At 59.1% G+C, this 18,570-nt stretch overlaps 1 protein-coding gene across 1 annotated transcript in view; it reads right to left on the bottom strand.

Annotated features, from left to right (window-relative positions):
- Nucleotides 1-11,638, bottom strand: part of TMEM216 (transmembrane protein 216) — a 33,496-nt gene extending 21,858 nt beyond the window's left edge. Inside the window, exon 1 of the mRNA XM_063437241.1 lies at nt 11,473-11,638. Coding sequence (XP_063293311.1) covers nt 11,473-11,485 — 13 coding nt within the window. The 5' untranslated portion in view covers nt 11,486-11,638. The remainder of the gene's footprint in view (nt 1-11,472) is intronic.
- Between the last annotated feature and the right edge of the window lie 6,932 nt (nt 11,639-18,570).

Raw genomic sequence — 18,570 nt, 5'->3', positions numbered from 1 at the left:
TGGGGGGGGGCTCTGTATAGAGACGCTCTGGGGGGGCTCTGTATAGAGACGCTCTGGGGGGGGGCTCTGTATAGAGACGCTTGGGGGGGGCTCTGTATAGAGACGCTCTGGGGGGGCTCTGTATAGAGACGCTCTGGGGGGGGCTCTGTATAGAGACGCTCTGGGGGGGCTCTGTATAGAGACGCTTGGGGGGGGCTCTGTATAGAGACGCTCGTGGGGGGGGCTCTGTATAGAGACGCTGTGGGGGGGGCTCTGTATAGAGACGCTCTGGGGGGGGCTCTGTATAGAGACGCTGTGGGGGGGGCTCTGTATAGAGACGCTCTGGGGGGGGCTCTGTATAGAGACGCTGTGGGGGGGGCTCTGTATAGAGACGCTCTGGGGGGGGCTCTGTATAGAGACGCTCTGGGGGGGGCTCTGTATAGAGACGCTCTGGGGGGGGCTCTGTATAGAGACGCTGTGGGGGGGCTCTGTATAGAGACGCTGTGGGGGGGGCTCTGTATAGAGACGCTGTGGGGGGGCTCTGTATAGAGACGCTGTGGGGGGGGCTCTGTATAGAGACGCTGTGGGGGGGGCTCTGTATAGAGACGCTGTGGGGGGGGCTCTGTATAGAGACGCTGTGGGGGGGGCTCTGTATAGAGACGCTGTGGGGGGGGCTCTGTATAGAGACGCTGTGGGGGGGCTCTGTATAGAGACGCTGTGGGGGGGGCTCTGTATAGAGACGCTGTGGGGGGGGCTCTGTATAGAGACGCTGTGGGGGGGCTCTGTATAGAGACGCTGTGGGGGGGGCTCTGTATAGAGACGCTGTGGGGGGGGCTCTGTATAGAGACGCTGTGGGGGGGGCTCTGTATAGAGACGCTGTGGGGGGGCTCTGTATAGAGACGCTGTGGGGGGGGCTCTGTATAGAGACGCTGTGGGGGGGCTCTGTATAGAGACGCTGTGGGGGGGGCTCTGTATAGAGACGCTGTGGGGGGGGCTCTGTATAGAGACGCTGTGGGGGGGGCTCTGTATAGAGACGCTGTGGGGGGGGCTCTGTATAGAGACGCTGTGGGGGGGGCTCTGTATAGAGACGCTGTGGGGGGGGCTCTGTATAGAGACGCTGTGGGGGGGGCTCTGTATAGAGACGCTGTGGGGGGGGCTCTGTATAGAGACGCTGTGGGGGGGGCTCTGTATAGAGACGCTGTGGGGGGGGCTCTGTATAGAGACGCTGTGGGGGGGGCTCTGTATAGAGACGCTGTGGGGGGGGCTCTGTATAGAGACGCTGTGGGGGGGGGCTCTGTATAGAGACGCTGTGGGGGGGGCTCTGTATAGAGACGCTGTGGGGGGGGCTCTGTATAGAGACGCTGTGGGGGGGGCTCTGTATAGAGACGCTGTGGGGGGGGCTCTGTATAGAGACGCTGTGGGGGGGGCTCTGTATAGAGACGCTGTGGGGGGGGCTCTGTATAGAGACGCTGTGGGGGGGGCTCTGTATAGAGACGCTGTGGGGGGGGCTCTGTATAGAGACGCTGTGGGGGGGGCTCTGTATAGAGACGCTGTGGGGGGGGCTCTGTATAGAGACGCTGTGGGGGGGGCTCTGTATAGAGACGCTGTGGGGGGGGCTCTGTATAGAGACGCTGTGGGGGGGGCTCTGTATAGAGACGCTGTGGGGGGGGCTCTGTATAGAGACGCTGTGGGGGGGCTCTGTATAGAGACGCTGTGGGGGGGGCTCTGTATAGAGACGCTGTGGGGGGGGCTCTGTATAGAGACGCTGTGGGGGGGGCTCTGTATAGAGACGCTGTGGGGGGGGCTCTGTATAGAGACGCTGTGGGGGGGGCTCTGTATAGAGACGCTGTGGGGGGGCTCTGTATAGAGACGCTGTGGGGGGGGCTCTGTATAGAGACGCTGTGGGGGGGGGCTCTGTATAGAGACGCTGTGGGGGGGGCTCTGTATAGAGACGCTGTGGGGGGGGCTCTGTATAGAGACGCTGTGGGGGGGGCTCTGTATAGAGACGCTGTGGGGGGGGCTCTGTATAGAGACGCTGTGGGGGGGGCTCTGTATAGAGACGCTGTGGGGGGGGCTCTGTATAGAGACGCTGTGGGGGGGGCTCTGTATAGAGACGCTGTGGGGGGGGGCTCTGTATAGAGACGCTGTGGGGGGGGCTCTGTATAGAGACGCTGTGGGGGGGGCTCTGTATAGAGACGCTGTGGGGGGGGCTCTGTATAGAGACGCTGTGGGGGGGGCTCTGTATAGAGACGCTGTGGGGGGGGGCTCTGTATAGAGACGCTGTGGGGGGGGCTCTGTATAGAGACGCTGTGGGGGGGGCTCTGTATAGAGACGCTGTGGGGGGGGCTCTGTATAGAGACGCTCTGGGGGGGGCCTCTGTATAGAGACGCTCTGGGGGGGGCCTCTGTATAGAGACGCTCTGGGGGGGGCCTCTGTATAGAGACGCTCTGGGGGGGGCCTCTGTATAGAGACGTATAGAGACGCTCTGGGGGGGGCCTCTGTATAGAGACGCTCTGGGGGGGGGCCTCTGTATAGAGACGCTCTGGGGGGGGCCTCTGTATAGAGATGCCTGGGGGGGGCTCTGTATAGAGACGCTGTGGGGGGGGGCTCTGTATAGAGACGCTTGGGGGGGGCTCTGTATAGAGACGCTGTGGGGGGGGCTCTGTATAGAGACGCTCGTGGGGGGGGCTCTGTATAGAGACGCTGTGGGGGGGGGCTCTGTATAGAGACGCTGTGGGGGGGCTCTGTATAGAGACGCTGTGGGGGGGGCTCTGTATAGAGACGCTGTGGGGGGGCTCTGTATAGAGACGCTGTGGGGGGGGCTCTGTATAGAGACGCTGTGGGGGGGGCTCTGTATAGAGACGCTGTGGGGGGGGCTCTGTATAGAGACGCTGTGGGGGGGGCTCTGTATAGAGACGCTGTGGGGGGGGCTCTGTATAGAGACGCTGTGGGGGGGGCTCTGTATAGAGACGCTGTGGGGGGGGCTCTGTATAGAGACGCTGTGGGGGGGGCTCTGTATAGAGACGCTGTGGGGGGGCTCTGTATAGAGACGCTGTGGGGGGGGCTCTGTATAGAGACGCTGTGGGGGGGGCTCTGTATAGAGACGCTGTGGGGGGGGCTCTGTATAGAGACGCTGTGGGGGGGGCTCTGTATAGAGACGCTGTGGGGGGGGCTCTGTATAGAGACGCTGTGGGGGGGGCTCTGTATAGAGACGCTGTGGGGGGGGCTCTGTATAGAGACGCTGTGGGGGGGGCTCTGTATAGAGACGCTGTGGGGGGGGCTCTGTATAGAGACGCTGTGGGGGGGGCTCTGTATAGAGACGCTGTGGGGGGGGCTCTGTATAGAGACGCTGTGGGGGGGGCTCTGTATAGAGACGCTGTGGGGGGGGCTCTGTATAGAGACGCTGTGGGGGGGGCTCTGTATAGAGACGCTGTGGGGGGGGCTCTGTATAGAGACGCTGTAGGGGGGGCTCTGTATAGAGACGCTGTGGGGGGGCTCTGTATAGAGACGCTGTGGGGGGGGCTCTGTATAGAGACGCTGTGGGGGGGGGCTCTGTATAGAGACGCTGTGGGGGGGGGCTCTGTATAGAGACGCTGTGGGGGGGGCTCTGTATAGAGACGCTCTGGGGGGGGGCTCTGTATAGAGACGCTGTGGGGGGGGCTCTGTATAGAGACGCTCTGGGGGGGGGGGCTCTGTATAGAGACGCTCTGGGCGGGGGGGGCTCTGTATAGAGACGCTGTGGGGGGGGGCTCTGTATAGAGACGCTGTGGGGGGGGCTCTGTATAGAGACGCTGTGGGGGGGGGCTCTGTATAGAGACGCTGTGGTGGGGGGCTCTGTATAGAGACGCTGTGGGTGGGGGGCTCTGTATAGAGACGCTGTGGGGGGGGCTCTGTATAGAGACGCTGTGGGCGGGGGGGCTCTGTATAGAGACGCTGTGGGGGGGGGGCTCTGTATAGAGACGCTGTGGGGGGGGGCTCTGTATAGAGACGCTGTGGGGGGGGGCTCTGTATAGAGACGCTGTGGGGGGGCTCTGTATAGAGACGCTGTGGGGGGGCTCTGTATAGAGACGCTGTGGGGGGGGCTCTGTATAGAGACGCTGTGGGGGGGGCTCTGTATAGAGACGCTCTGGGCGGGGGGGGCTCTGTATAGAGACGCTCTGGGCGGGGGGGGCTCTGTATAGAGACGCTCTGGGCGGGGGGGGCTCTGTATAGAGACGCTGTGGGGGGGGCTCTGTATAGAGACGCTGTGGGGGGGGCTCTGTATAGAGACGCTGTGGGGGGGGCTCTGTATAGAGACGCTGTGGGGGGGGCTCTGTATAGAGACGCTGTGGGGGGGGGCTCTGTATAGAGACGCTGTGGGGGGGGCTCTGTATAGAGACGCTGTGGGGGGGGCTCTGTATAGAGACGCTGTGGGGGGGGCTCTGTATAGAGACGCTGTGGGGGGGGCTCTGTATAGAGACGCTGTGGGGGGGGCTCTGTATAGAGACGCTGTGGGGGGGGCTCTGTATAGAGACGCTGTGGGGGGGGCTCTGTATAGAGACGCTGTGGGGGGGGCTCTGTATAGAGACGCTGTGGGGGGGCTCTGTATAGAGACGCTGTGGGGGGGCTCTGTATAGAGACGCTGTGGGGGGGCTCTGTATAGAGACGCTGTGGGGGGGCTCTGTATAGAGACGCTGTGGGGGGGGCTCTGTATAGAGACGCTGTGGGGGGGGCTCTGTATAGAGACGCTGTGGGGGGGGGCTCTGTATAGAGACGCTGTGGGGGGGGCTCTGTATAGAGACGCTGTGGGGGGGGCTCTGTATAGAGACGCTGTGGGGGGGGCTCTGTATAGAGACGCTGTGGGGGGGCTCTGTATAGAGACGCTGTGGGGGGGGCTCTGTATAGAGACGCTGTGGGGGGGGCTCTGTATAGAGACGCTGTGGGGGGGGCTCTGTATAGAGACGCTGTGGGGGGGGCTCTGTATAGAGACGCTGTGGGGGGGGCTCTGTATAGAGACGCTCTGGGGGGGGCCTCTGTATAGAGACGCTCTGGGGGGGGCCTCTGTATAGAGACGCTCTGGGGGGGCCTCTGTATAGAGACGCTCTGGGGGGGGCCTCTGTATAGAGACGCTCTGGGGGGGGCCTCTGTATAGAGACGCTCTGGGGGGGCCTCTGTATAGAGACGCTCTGGGGGGGGGCCTCTGTATAGAGACGCTCTGGGGGGGGCCTCTGTATAGAGACGCTCTGGGGGGGGCCTCTGTATAGAGACGCTCTGGGGGGGGCCTCTGTATAGAGATGCTCTGGGGGGGCTCTGTATAGAGATGCTCTGGGGGGGGCTCTGTATAGAGACGCTGTGGGGGGGGCTCTGTATAGAGACGCAGTGGGGGGGGCTCTGTATAGAGACGCTGTGGGGGGGGCTCTGTATAGAGACGCTGTGGGGGGGGCTCTGTATAGAGACGCTGTGGGGGGGCTCTGTATAGAGACGCTGTGGGGGGGCTCTGTATAGAGACGCTGTGGGGGGGCTCTGTATAGAGACGCTGTGGGGGGGGCTCTGTATAGAGACGCTGTGGGGGGGGCTCTGTATAGAGACGCTGTGGGGGGGGCTCTGTATAGAGACGCTGTGGGGGGGGCTCTGTATAGAGACGCTGTGGGGGGGGCTCTGTATAGAGACGCTGTGGGGGGGGCTCTGTATAGAGACGCTGTGGGGGGGCTCTGTATAGAGACGCTGTGGGGGGGGCTCTGTATAGAGACGCTGTGGGGGGGGCTCTGTATAGAGACGCTGTGGGGGGGGCTCTGTATAGAGACGCTGTGGGGGGGGCTCTGTATAGAGACGCTGTGGGGGGGCTCTGTATAGAGACGCTGTGGGGGGGGCTCTGTATAGAGACGCTGTGGGGGGGGCTCTGTATAGAGACGCTGTGGGGGGGGCTCTGTATAGAGACGCTGTGGGGGGGGCTCTGTATAGAGACGCTGTAGGGGGGGGGCTCTGTATAGAGACGCTGTAGGGGGGGGCTCTGTATAGAGACGCTGTGGGGGGGGCTCTGTATAGAGACGCTGTGGGGGGGGCTCTGTATAGAGACGCTGTGGGGGGGCTCTGTATAGAGACGCTGTGGGGGGGCTCTGTATAGAGACGCTGTGGGGGGGCTCTGTATAGAGACGCTGTGGGGGGGCTCTGTATAGATAAGCTGTGGGGGGGCTCTGTATAGAGACGCTGTGGGGGGGGGCTCTGTATAGAGACGCTGTGGGGGGGGGCTCTGTATAGAGACGCTGTGGGGGGGGGCTCTGTATAGAGACGCTGTGGGGGGGGGCTCTGTATAGAGACGCTGTGGGGGGGGCTCTGTATAGAGACGCTCTGGGGGGGGGCTCTGTATAGAGACGCTGTGGGGGGGGGCTCTGTACAGAGACGCTCTGGGGGGGGGGGCTCTGTATAGAGACGCTCTGGGCGGGGGGGGCTCTGTATAGAGACGCTGTGGGGGGGGGCTCTGTATAGAGACGCTGTGGGGGGGGGCTCTGTATAGAGACGCTGTGGGGGGGGGGCTCTGTATAGAGACGCTGTGGGTGGGGGGGCTCTGTATAGAGACGCTGTGGGTGGGGGGGCTCTGTATAGAGACGCTGTGGGGGGGGCTCTGTATAGAGACGCTGTGGGCGGGGGGGCTCTGTATAGAGACGCTGTGGGGGGGGGGCTCTGTATAGAGACGCTGTGGGGGGGGGCTCTGTATAGAGACGCTGTGGGGGGGGCTCTGTATAGAGACGCTGTGGGGGGGGCTCTGTATAGAGACGCTGTGGGGGGGGCTCTGTATAGAGACGCTGTGGGGGGGGCTCTGTATAGAGACGCTGTGGGGGGGCTCTGTATAGAGACGCTCTGGGCGGGGGGGGCTCTGTATAGAGACGCTCTGGGCGGGGGGGGCTCTGTATAGAGACGCTCTGGGCGGGGGGGGGGCTCTGTATAGAGACGCTGTGGGGGGGGCTCTGTATAGAGACGCTGTGGGGGGGGCTCTGTATAGAGACGCTGTGGGGGGGGCTCTGTATAGAGACGCTGTGGGGGGGGCTCTGTATAGAGACGCTGTGGGGGGGGCTCTGTATAGAGACGCTGTGGGGGGGGCTCTGTATAGAGACGCTGTGGGGGGGGGCTCTGTATAGAGACGCTGTGGGGGGGGCTCTGTATAGAGACGCTGTGGGGGGGGCTCTGTATAGAGACGCTGTGGGGGGGGCTCTGTATAGAGACGCTGTGGGGGGGGGCTCTGTATAGAGACGCTGTGGGGGGGGGCTCTGTATAGAGACGCTGTGGGGGGGGCTCTGTATAGAGACGCTGTGGGGGGGGCTCTGTATAGAGACGCTGTGGGGGGGGGGCTCTGTATAGAGACGCTGTGGGGGGGGGCTCTGTATAGAGACGCTGTGGGGGGGGCTCTGTATAGAGACGCTGTGGGGGGGGCTCTGTATAGAGACGCTGTGGGGGGGGCTCTGTATAGAGACGCTGTGGGGGGGGCTCTGTATAGAGACGCTCTGGGCGGGGGGGGCTCTGTATAGAGACGCTGTGGGGGGGGCTCTGTATAGAGACGCTGTGGGGGGGGGCTCTGTATAGAGACGCTGTGGGGGGGGGCTCTGTATAGAGACGCTGTGGGGGGGGGGCTCTGTATAGAGACGCTGTGGGGGGGGGCTCTGTATAGAGACGCAGTGGGGGGGGGCTCTGTATAGAGACGCTGTGGGGGGGGCTCTGTATAGAGACGCTGTGGGGGGGGCTCTGTATAGAGACGCTGTGGGGGGGGCTCTGTATAGAGACGCTGTGGGGGGGGCTCTGTATAGAGACGCTGTGGGGGGGGCTCTGTATAGAGACGCTGTGGGGGGGGGCTCTGTATAGAGACGCTGTGGTGGGGGGGGCTCTGTATAGAGACGCTGTGGGGGGGGCTCTGTATAGAGACGCTGTGGGGGGGGCTCTGTATAGAGACGCTGTGGGGGGGGCTCTGTATAGAGACGCTGTGGGGGGGGCTCTGTATAGAGACGCTGTGGGGGGGGGCTCTGTATAGAGACGCTGTGGGGGGGGCTCTGTATAGAGACGCTGTGGGGGGGGCTCTGTATAGAGACGCTGTGGGGGGGGCTCTGTATAGAGACGCTGTGGGGGGGGCTCTGTATAGAGACGCTGTGGGGGGGGCTCTGTATAGAGACGCTGTGGGGGGGGGCTCTGTATAGAGACGCTGTGGGGGGGGCTCTGTATAGAGACGCTGTGGGCGGGGGGGGCTCTGTATAGAGACGCTCTGGGCGGGGGGGGCTCTGTATAGAGACGCTGTGGGGGGGGCTCTGTATAGAGACGCTGTGGGGGGGGCTCTGTATAGAGACGCTGTGGGGGGGGCTCTGTATAGAGACGCTGTGGGGGGGGGCTCTGTATAGAGACGCTGTGGGGGGGGGCTCTGTATAGAGACGCTGTGGGGGGGGCTCTGTATAGAGACGCTGTGGGGGGGGCTCTGTATAGAGACGCTGTGGGGGGGGCTCTGTATAGAGACGCTGTGGGGGGGGCTCTGTATAGAGACGCTGTGGGGGGGGGCTCTGTATAGAGACGCTGTGGGGGGGGGCTCTGTATAGAGACGCTGTGGGGGGGGGCTCTGTATAGAGACGCTGTGGGGGGGGCTCTGTATAGAGACGCTGTGGGGGGGGCTCTGTATAGAGACGCTGTGGGGGGGGCTCTGTATAGAGACGCTGTGGGGGGGGGCTCTGTATAGAGACGCTGTGGGGGGGGGCTCTGTATAGAGACGCTGTGGGGGGGGGCTCTGTATAGAGACGCTGTGGGGGGGGGCTCTGTATAGAGACGCTGTGGGGGGGGGCTCTGTATAGAGACGCTGTGGGGGGGGCTCTGTATAGAGACGCTGTGGGGGGGGCTCTGTATAGAGACGCTGTGGGGGGGGCTCTGTATAGAGACGCTCTGGGGGGGGCTCTGTATAGAGACGCTGTGGGGGGGGGCTCTGTATAGAGACGCTCTGGGGGGGGGCTCTGTATAGAGACGCTCTGGGCGGGGGGGGCTCTGTATAGAGACGCTGCGGGGGGGGCTCTGTATAGAGACGCTGTGGGGGGGGGCTCTGTATAGAGACGCTGTGGGGGGGGGGCTCTGTATAGAGACGCTGTGGGCGGGTGGGCTCTGTATAGAGACGCTGTGGGGGGGGGCTCTGTATAGAGACGCTGTGGGGGGGGCTCTGTATAGAGACGCTGTGGGGGGGGGCTCTGTATAGAGACGCTGTGGGGGGGGCTCTGTATAGAGACGCTGTGGGGGGGGGCTCTGTATAGAGACGCTGTGGGGGGGGGCTCTGTATAGAGACGCTGTGGGGGGGGGCTCTGTATAGAGACGCTGTGGGGGGGGCTCTGTATAGAGACGCTGTGGGGGGGGGCTCTGTATAGAGACGCTCTGGGCGGGGGGGGCTCTGTATAGAGACGCTGTGGGGGGGGCTCTGTATAGAGACGCTCTGGGCGGGGGGGGCTCTGTATAGAGACGCTCTGGGCGGGGGGGGCTCTGTATAGAGACGCTCTGGGCGGGGGGGGCTCTGTATAGAGACGCTGTGGGGGGGGGCTCTGTATAGAGACGCTGTGGGGGGGGCTCTGTATAGAGACGCTGTGGGGGGGGCTCTGTATAGAGACGCTGTGGGGGGGGCTCTGTATAGAGACGCTGTGGGGGGGGCTCTGTATAGAGACGCTGTGGGGGGGGGCTCTGTATAGAGACGCTGTGGGGGGGGGCTCTGTATAGAGACGCTGTGGGGGGGGCTCTGTATAGAGACGCTGTGGGGGGGGGCTCTGTATAGAGACGCTGTGGGGGGGGGGCTCTGTATAGAGACGCTGTGGGGGGGGGCTCTGTATAGAGACGCTGTGGGGGGGGGCTCTGTATAGAGACGCTGTGGGGGGGGGCTCTGTATAGAGACGCTCTGGGCGGGGGGGGCTCTGTATAGAGACGCTGTGGGGGGGGCTCTGTATAGAGACGCTCTGGGCGGGGGGGGCTCTGTATAGAGACGCTGTGGGGGGGGCTCTGTATAGAGACGCTGTGGGGGGGGCTCTGTATAGAGACGCTGTGGGGGGGGCTCTGTATAGAGACGCTGTGGGGGGGGCTCTGTATAGAGACGCTGTGGGGGGGGGCTCTGTATAGAGACGCTGTGGGGGGGGCTCTGTATAGAGACGCTGTGGGGGGGGCTCTGTATAGAGACGCTGTGGGGGGGGGCTCTGTATAGAGACGCTGTGAGGGGGGGGCTCTGTATAGAGACGCTGTGGGGGGGGGCTCTGTATAGAGACGCTGTGGGGGGGGGCTCTGTATAGAGACGCTCTGGGCGGGGGGGGGCTCTGTATAGAGACGCTGTGGGGGGCTCTGTATAGAGACGCTGTGGGGGGGGGCTCTGTATAGAGACGCTGTGGGGGGGCTCTGTATAGAGACGCTGTGGGGGGGGGCTCTGTATAGAGACGCTGTGGGGGGGGGCTCTGTATAGAGACGCTGTGGGGGGGGGCTCTGTATAGAGACGCTGTGGGGGGGGGCTCTGTATAGAGACGCTGTGGGGGGGGGCTCTGTATAGAGACGCTGTGGGGGGGGGCTCTGTATAGAGACGCTCTGGGCGGGGGGGCTCTGTATAGAGACGCTGTGGGGGGGGCTCTGTATAGAGACGCTGTGGGGGGGGCTCTGTATAGAGACGCTGTGGGGGGGGGCTCTGTATAGAGACGCTCTGGGGGGCTCTGTATAGAGACGCTGTGGGGGGGGGCTCTGTATAGAGACGCTGTGGGGGGGGCTCTGTATAGAGACGCTGTGGGGGGGGGCTCTGTAGAGAGACGCTGTGGGGGGGGGGCTCTGTATAGAGACGCTGTGGGGGGGGGCTCTGTATAGAGACGCTGTGGGGGGGGGCTCTGTATAGAGACGCTGTGGGGGGGGCTCTGTATAGAGACGCTGTGGGGGGGGGCTCTGTATAGAGACGCTGTGGGGGGGGCTCTGTATAGAGACGCTGTGGGGGGGGGCTCTGTATAGAGACGCTGTGGGGGGGGGCTCTGTATAGAGACGCTGTGGGGGGGGGGCTCTGTATAGAGACGCTGTGGGGGGGGGCTCTGTATAGAGACGCTGTGGGGGGGGCTCTGTATAGAGACGCTGTGGGGGGGGCTCTGTATAGAGACGCTGTGGGGGGGGGCTCTGTATAGAGACGCTGTGGGGGGGGGCTCTGTATAGAGACGCTGTGGGGGGGGGCTCTGTATAGAGACGCTGTGGGGGGGGGGCTCTGTATAGAGACGCTGTGGGGGGGGGGCTCTGTATAGAGACGCTGTGGGGGGGGCTCTGTATAGAGACGCTGTGGGGGGGGGCTCTGTAGAGAGACGCTGTGGGGGGGGGCTCTGTATAGAGACGCTGTGGGGGGGGGCTCTGTATAGAGACGCTGTGGGGGGGGGCTCTGTATAGAGACGCTGTGGGGGGGGGCTCTGTATAGAGACGCTGTGGGGGGGGGCTCTGTATAGAGACGCTGTGGGGGGGGGGCTCTGTATAGCGCTGTCACGGCCGTCGGGTAGCACGTCTTACCTTTAGGCGCCATGTTGTTGCTCCAAGGACGCCTGTGACGTCACTTCCTGGATACCGCTCCGATCACGTGACTAGAATGCCTGAGATACAATGTCACAGTTCCATCATAACCCGGGCAGCAATGAGTTCACATCAATACAGAGCTCCCACAATGCACTGCCAGCTGTCTGTGTCTGTCTGTAGTGAGAGTGTGTCAGTGAATGGGGGGGGGGTCCATATAATGTGTTAATACAGGGGGGTCCATATAATGTGTTAATACAGGGGGGGACAGGGTCCATATAATGTGTTAATACAGGGGGGGACAGGGTCCATATAATGTGTTAATACAGGGGGGGACAGGGTCCATATAATGTGTTAATACAGGGGGGGCAGGGTCCATATAATGTGTTAATACAGGGGGGTCCATATAATGTGTTAATACAGGGGGGGACAGGGTCCATATAATGTGTTAATACAGGGGGGACAGGGTCCATATAATGTGTTAATACAGGGGGGGCAGGGTCCATATAATGTGTTAATACAGGGGGGGACAGGGTCCATATAATTTGATAATACAGGGGGGGACAGGTTCCATATAATGTGTTAATACGGGGGGGACAGGGTCCATATAATGTGTTAATACGGGGGGGACAGGGTCCATATAATGTGTTAATACAGGGGGGGGACAGGGTCCATATAATGTGTTAATACAGGGGGGGACAGGGTCCATATAATGTGATAATACAGGGGGGGACAGGTTCCATATAATGTGTTAATACAGGGGGGGACAGGGTCCATATAATGTGTTAATACAGGGGGGACGACAGGGTCCATATAATGTGTTAATACAGGGGGGGACAGGGTCCATATAATGTGATAATACAGGGGGGGACAGGTTCCATATAATGTGTTAATACAGGGGGGGACAGGGTCCATATAATGTGTTAATACGGGGGGGGCAGGGTCCATATAATGTGTTAATACGGGGGGGACAGGTTCCATATAATGTGTTAATACAGGGGGGGACAGGGTCCATATAATGTGTTAATACGGGGGGGGCAGGGTCCATATAATGTGTTAATACAGGGGGGGACAGGGTCCATATAATGTGTTAATACAGGGGGGGACAGGGTCCATATAATTTGATAATACAGGGGGGGACAGGTTCCATATAATGTGTTAATACGGGGGGGACAGGGTCCATATAATGTGTTAATACAGGGGGGGACAGGGTCCATATAATGTGTTAATACAGGGGGGGGACAGGTTCCATATAATGTGTTAATACAGGGGGGGACAGGGTCCATATAATGTGTTAATACGGGGGGGGCAGGGTCCATATAATGTGTTAATACGGGGGGGGACAGGTTCCATATAATGTGTTAATACAGGGGGGGACAGGGTCCATATAATGTGTTAATACGGGGGGGGCAGGGTCCATATAATGTGTTAATACAGGGGGGGACAGGGTCCATATAATGTGTTAATACAGGGGGGGACAGGGTCCATATAATGTGTTAATACAGGGGGGGACAGGGTCCATATAATGTGTTGTAACGGAATGCAGTATATTAGTCCACGATATCCGTTGGTATCTTCAGGAAATCCACAGTCAGAGTAGAAAGCAAGGCAATATCCCCAATCCTCCCAATAACCGGACGAAACACAGTTTGGGAGTCAACTAACTCGGTTTATTCACAAGCAGCGTATTTATGCAGTTCCCCATGCAAGGGGTTTCCATACAGATATTCCAGGGGATTTCTCCCAACATGCATTGTGACTTTCCCAACAGGCATCGCTGCACGAGAAGGATACTCCCACTAAAATGGACGATTAAGTGGATTATCCCCTCGTGCAGCAAAACCGACAATTGACATTAAAATACATAATTCCCGTAATATTCGGTACTTTAGAATAACCGAACGTTCGGTAGATAGCTGGGGTCGGGGCGCACACTTTGTGAGAATACCGCTCCGATCCCAGCTGAATTGACCGAACGCCGCACATAATACATTTAAACATCAAGGTGAGTTTAAAAATACCGAATAAGTACGGGACACATAATGTACCGAACGCGGTACTCCCGAACGCTCTGGAAGTCCAGCGGTGTTCGGATCACTGAGTAGCCGTTTTCAGTTCCAGGCTCTCGACGACCGAACACCGCTGCAGAGACAAAGGATCCAAGATGGCCGACCGCCGCATGGTCGGTAGTGGATCGACGGCCACCTAGGAGAGCCCTTAATTACCGATTGCAACAATGTTGCAATCGGTTAATTGGTGCCACACGACCTGTGAATGTGTGGTCTACCTGGGGAGTCCACATTCGTACGGCGAATGGCCAGGATAGCCGTGTTTCGTCGTACGAATGCTTTGTATGCTGGCGGCATACGGCTGCCAGCATGCGAACGGTCACAGTACAATACACATACAGTCAACGGGACACGTTATACATTCAGCCTACGGACAACCTACAATGAATATAGTTCAGAAGTGGCTAGGTTTGCCACAATGCTCCCCCAGAACCAAGCCGGCATACACAGTCTGATCCCAACGGATCGGCTTGGGGATGTCCGGGAGAGTACTCACAGATCACTTCTCGAGTTCAGTCTGTCTGGATAACCCGTCAGCGTTACCGTTTTGTTTTCCTGGCCGGTAATGGATAGTAAAGTCAAAGGGCTGCAGCGCCAAGCTCCAGCGCAGCAGCCTGGCATTGTCTCCAGACACACGGTTTAGCCACACTAACGGGTTGTGATCTGTGAGTAAGGAAAAAGGTTGTCCGTACAGATATGGCTGCAACTTTTTAAGGGCCCACACCACGGCCAGGCATTCTTTCTCGATGGCGGCGTAGCTCACTTCCCGGGGTAGTAGCTTGCGGCTTAGATAGGCTACGGGGTGTTCTCCGCCATCGGCTCCCACTTGGCTCAGTACTGCCCCCAATCCAAACATGGAAGCGTCTGTGTGAACAAGAAATCTTTTAGTTGGATCAGGAGCAGTTAACACAGGAGCATTAGTGAGAGCAGTCTTGAGTTGTTGGAATGCCTGCTCACACTCTGGGGCCCAGACAACCAGTCGGGGAAGGTTCTTTTTGGTCAGGTCCGTTAGGGGTTTGGCCAGGGTGCTATAGTCGGGGACAAACTTCCTGTAATAGCCTGCCGTCCCTAAGAACGCCAGCACCTGGGTCTTAGTCCTGGGGGTAGGCCACTTTGCTACGGCCTCAATCTTGGCTGGCTCAGGCCTCTGCTGCCCACATCCTACACGGTGGCCCAGATACTGTACCTCGGCCATACCTATGTGGCACTTGCTAGGTTTTAGGGTTAACCCAGCCTCCCCAATGCGATCTAGGATCGCCCCGATGTGGTGTAGGTGGTCTTCCCAGGTCTGGCTAAAGATGGCTATATCATCTAGATAGGCACAGGCATACTCCTGAAAACCGTCCAGTAGCCGATCTACCATCCGCTGAAAGGTAGCCGGAGCGTTTTTCATCCCGAAAGGCATGACCTTGAATTGGTACAGGCCAAACGGGGTGACAAACGCCGACTTGGGGATGGCGTCATCGGCTAGAGGAATCTGCCAGTACCCCTTACACAAATCAATGGTAGTGAGGTACTGGCCCCGTGCCATCTTATCTAACAGCTCGTCTATCCGGGGCATCGGGTAGGCATCAGACACCGTTTTGTCATTTAGCCTCCGGTAGTCGACACAGAATCGGGTGGTGCCATCCTTTTTAGGTACCAGGACTACCGGCGATGCCCAGGGGCTATCGGAGGGTTCGATAACCACTAGCTGCAGCATTTCGTCTAGTTCGGCTTTCATATGGGTACGGACTGATTCCGGAACCCTATATGGAGCCTGGCGCATAGGTAGCTGTCCCGGGGTCTCTACTCGGTGGGTGGCTAACGGAGTGTACCCAGGTAAATTGGAGAAGGTAGTCCCTTTGGCTACAATCAGCGCCTGTACCTGGGCACGCTCCTGGGGGCTTAGCCGCTCCCCCAGCTGGACTCCCCGGGAAGGCTCTATCTGTTCCTCGGGTTCTAGTAGGTCAGGTAAGGGTAGGTTCTCCTGATCCTCTAAGGAGGAGGCACAGATTGCCGTCACATCCTCGATCCTCTCATGGTAGGGTTTGAGCATGTTCACGTGGAGCATGCGTCTCTTCCCTACCCCTGAGCAGGGGCCGATCACATAGGTAGTGTCGCATCGCTGCTCCACTACCTGGTATGGGCCTTGCCAGATGGCCTGCAGCTTATCGGTGCGGACGGGCTTTAAGATCAAGACCTTCTGTCCCACCTGAAAGCTGCGGTCCCTGGCTCCTCTATCGTACCAGCGTCGCTGGCGTTGCTGGGCCGCCTGGAGGTTGGTGTGTACAGCCTGAGTTAGCGCCTCCAGACGGTCCCTGAACTCCAGGACGTATGATATGATAGGGGTTTCGTTAGTGGGACTCTCCCCCTCCCAGTGTTCCCTAATCAAATTCAAGGGTCCCCGCACCCTCCTCCCAAATAGTAGCTCAAACGGGGAGAATCCTGTTGACTCCTGGGGAACCTCTCTATAAGCAAAGAGTAAGTGAGGCAGAAACCTCTCCCAGTCTTTGTGGGTCTCCCCGAACGTCCGAAGCATCTGCTTCAGCGTCCCGTTGAACCGCTCACATAGCCCATTGGACTGGGGGTGGTAGGCGGAATTAACTATTGGCTTAATGCCACACACCTTCCACAGATGTTGGGTAACTTCGGCCGTAAATTGGGTACCTCGGTCTGAGATGATCTCTTGGGGAAACCCTACTCGGGAAAATACCTTCATTAAGGCTTCCGCTACGGTCTCAGCGTGGATATTAGAGAGAGCTACAGCTTCGGGGTACCTGGTGGCGTAGTCCACTATAGTTAGGATATATCTTTTGCCAGAGGGACTGGGTTTTGGCAAGGGCCCTACGATATCCACCGCTACTCGGCTGAAGGGTTCTGCAATGATGGGTAGGGGACATAGCCTGGCCTTGTGGCGATCCCCTCGTTTACCTACACGCTGGCAGACGTCGCAGGAGGTGCAATACTGGCGCACATCCTGAGAGATCCCGGGCCAGAAGAAGGCATGGGTCAAACGGTATCGGGTACGGGTCATCCCTAGGTGTCCTGACAAGGGAATGTCATGCGCAATTCTCAGCAGCTCCTGTCTATATTTCTGGGGTACCACTAGCTGTTTATTAGTTAAGGTGACAGACCCCCCCACATCTTTTGCCGTGACACGGTATAGCAACTCTTTCTCCCAGATGAACCGCTCCCCCTCTAGCCCTGCTTGGTCTGTTTGTGCCCGGTCCCTATATACTTGGAGGGTGGGATCGGTCTGGACTTCGGTCGCAAAAGTCGTCGGGGTATCCCAGGACATGGGGGTCAGTTGGGGAACAGGGTCTCTTACCTGAGCCTCAGAGTGTATCAGTGTAGCCGTGGTGCGAGCCTGTTGTCGGGTGGTTACGGGGTGTGCCTCCTGGTACGGAGCCTGGGGAATAAAAGCGGAAGTCATTTGGCCCAAGTCATTCCCCAGCACAACATCTGCAGGTAAATTCTGCATCAGCCCCACTTCCACAGTTCCCTCTCCCACACCCCAATCCAAATGAACCTTGGCAGTGGGTAGCCGGTATACTGCTCCCCCTGCCACCCGTACTGCCACTGAGCCGCCAGTGTGGGTTGCGCCTGGTACCAAATGTGGTGCAACCAAAGTTAGAGTGGCTCCTGAATCCCGGAGCCCTTGTACCTCCTTCCCCTCCAGGGTTACTAGCTGACGGTGATGTTGTCGGTTGTCGGTGGCCCGGACCGACATTACCTCATGCAGCACCCCTAGAGGCTCCTCAATTTGAGCACTCAGCAATTCTTGGGTGGCGGGGGCTACCTGGTAATGGTGCGCAGCAGCCCTGGGTGCCAAATTTTGTCGCACTTGATTCCAAGCTTGCCGGCTCCTGTTTTGGGTGCACTCTCGAGAAATGTGCCCCCACTGTTTGCAGGTGTGACACTGAATGTTAGCCCGGCCGTTGTATCGGGAGGGGGGTGGTGGAGTATTCAGTGCTGGCCGGTGCAGGGGTACGGTGGGGCTGGTAGGGGTAAAATTATTGGGTGTCCCTGTAATCCGAGGGAGAGTCTTATTTTGGGCACCGTGATGCCTCCTGGCATCAAAATGCTGATCCGCCAATTTAGCGGCTTCGGGTAGGGTGAGTGGTTTACGGTCCCTCACCCATTCTTGTGCTTCCGGGGACAAACCATTAAAAAACTGTTCCAGCAGCATTAACTGCCTCAACTCCTCCATGTTTGTAGCGTTGCTGGCCTGTATCCAGCCTAGTGAGGCTTGGTCCAGCTTGTGCGCCCATTCTGCATGTGAATCTTTCTCAGGCTTGCGCAAGCCCCGGAATTTCCGCCGGTACGCCTCTGGGGTAATAGCATACCTCTCTAAGATCGCCCTCTTTACCTTAGGGTAATCTTTGCTGTCCTCTCGGGGTACAGCACGGTAGGCTTCAGCTGCCCTACCCGATAATTTGCCTGCCAGCAGCGGCACCCATGTGGCGGGTTCCAAATCGTGCAAATCGCACAGCCGCTCAAAGTCCTGCAAATACCCATCGATTTCGTCCTTTTCTTCACAAAACGCTTTAAATGCGTGATGTGGGACTTTGGGCTTTACCTGTCCGTAGGTGGAGGCAGTAACAGACTCTGCCCTAGGCGGTGTTGCTGGTGTGCTGGTTGCCATCAGATAATCCTGTACATCCGATATCATCACGGTCATTATTTCCAGCGGTAGTGGTTGTGGTAGGAACGCCAACCTGGTCCGTAGCTCTTTTTGGAATGGGGTCTCTTCCATGGCTGGTGGGGGTGTAGCGCTGCGGGCTTGGTCTCCCTCCATCAGTTCTGCGATCAGCACAGCCTTAGATTTGTTGCTGGCTATCTTACCCCTGGCTTCCAATAGTTCTTTTAAAGTCTGTCGTTTCAGTATGGTATAATCAATCTCCATACGAATTGCCCTTGCTTTCCTTGTTCGGTAGTTCCAGTTTACACGAACGCTGCTTTTCGGCTGTAAGGTTCGGATCCCGTCGCTTGCCACCAATTGTAACGGAATGCAGTATATTAGTCCACGATATCCGTTGGTATCTTC

The sequence above is a fragment of the Pelobates fuscus genome, chromosome 12 (genome assembly GCF_036172605.1).
Source record: "Pelobates fuscus isolate aPelFus1 chromosome 12, aPelFus1.pri, whole genome shotgun sequence".
Classification (NCBI taxonomy): domain Eukaryota; kingdom Metazoa; phylum Chordata; class Amphibia; order Anura; family Pelobatidae; genus Pelobates; species Pelobates fuscus.
This window is presented reverse-complemented; position numbering and strand designations above follow the sequence as displayed.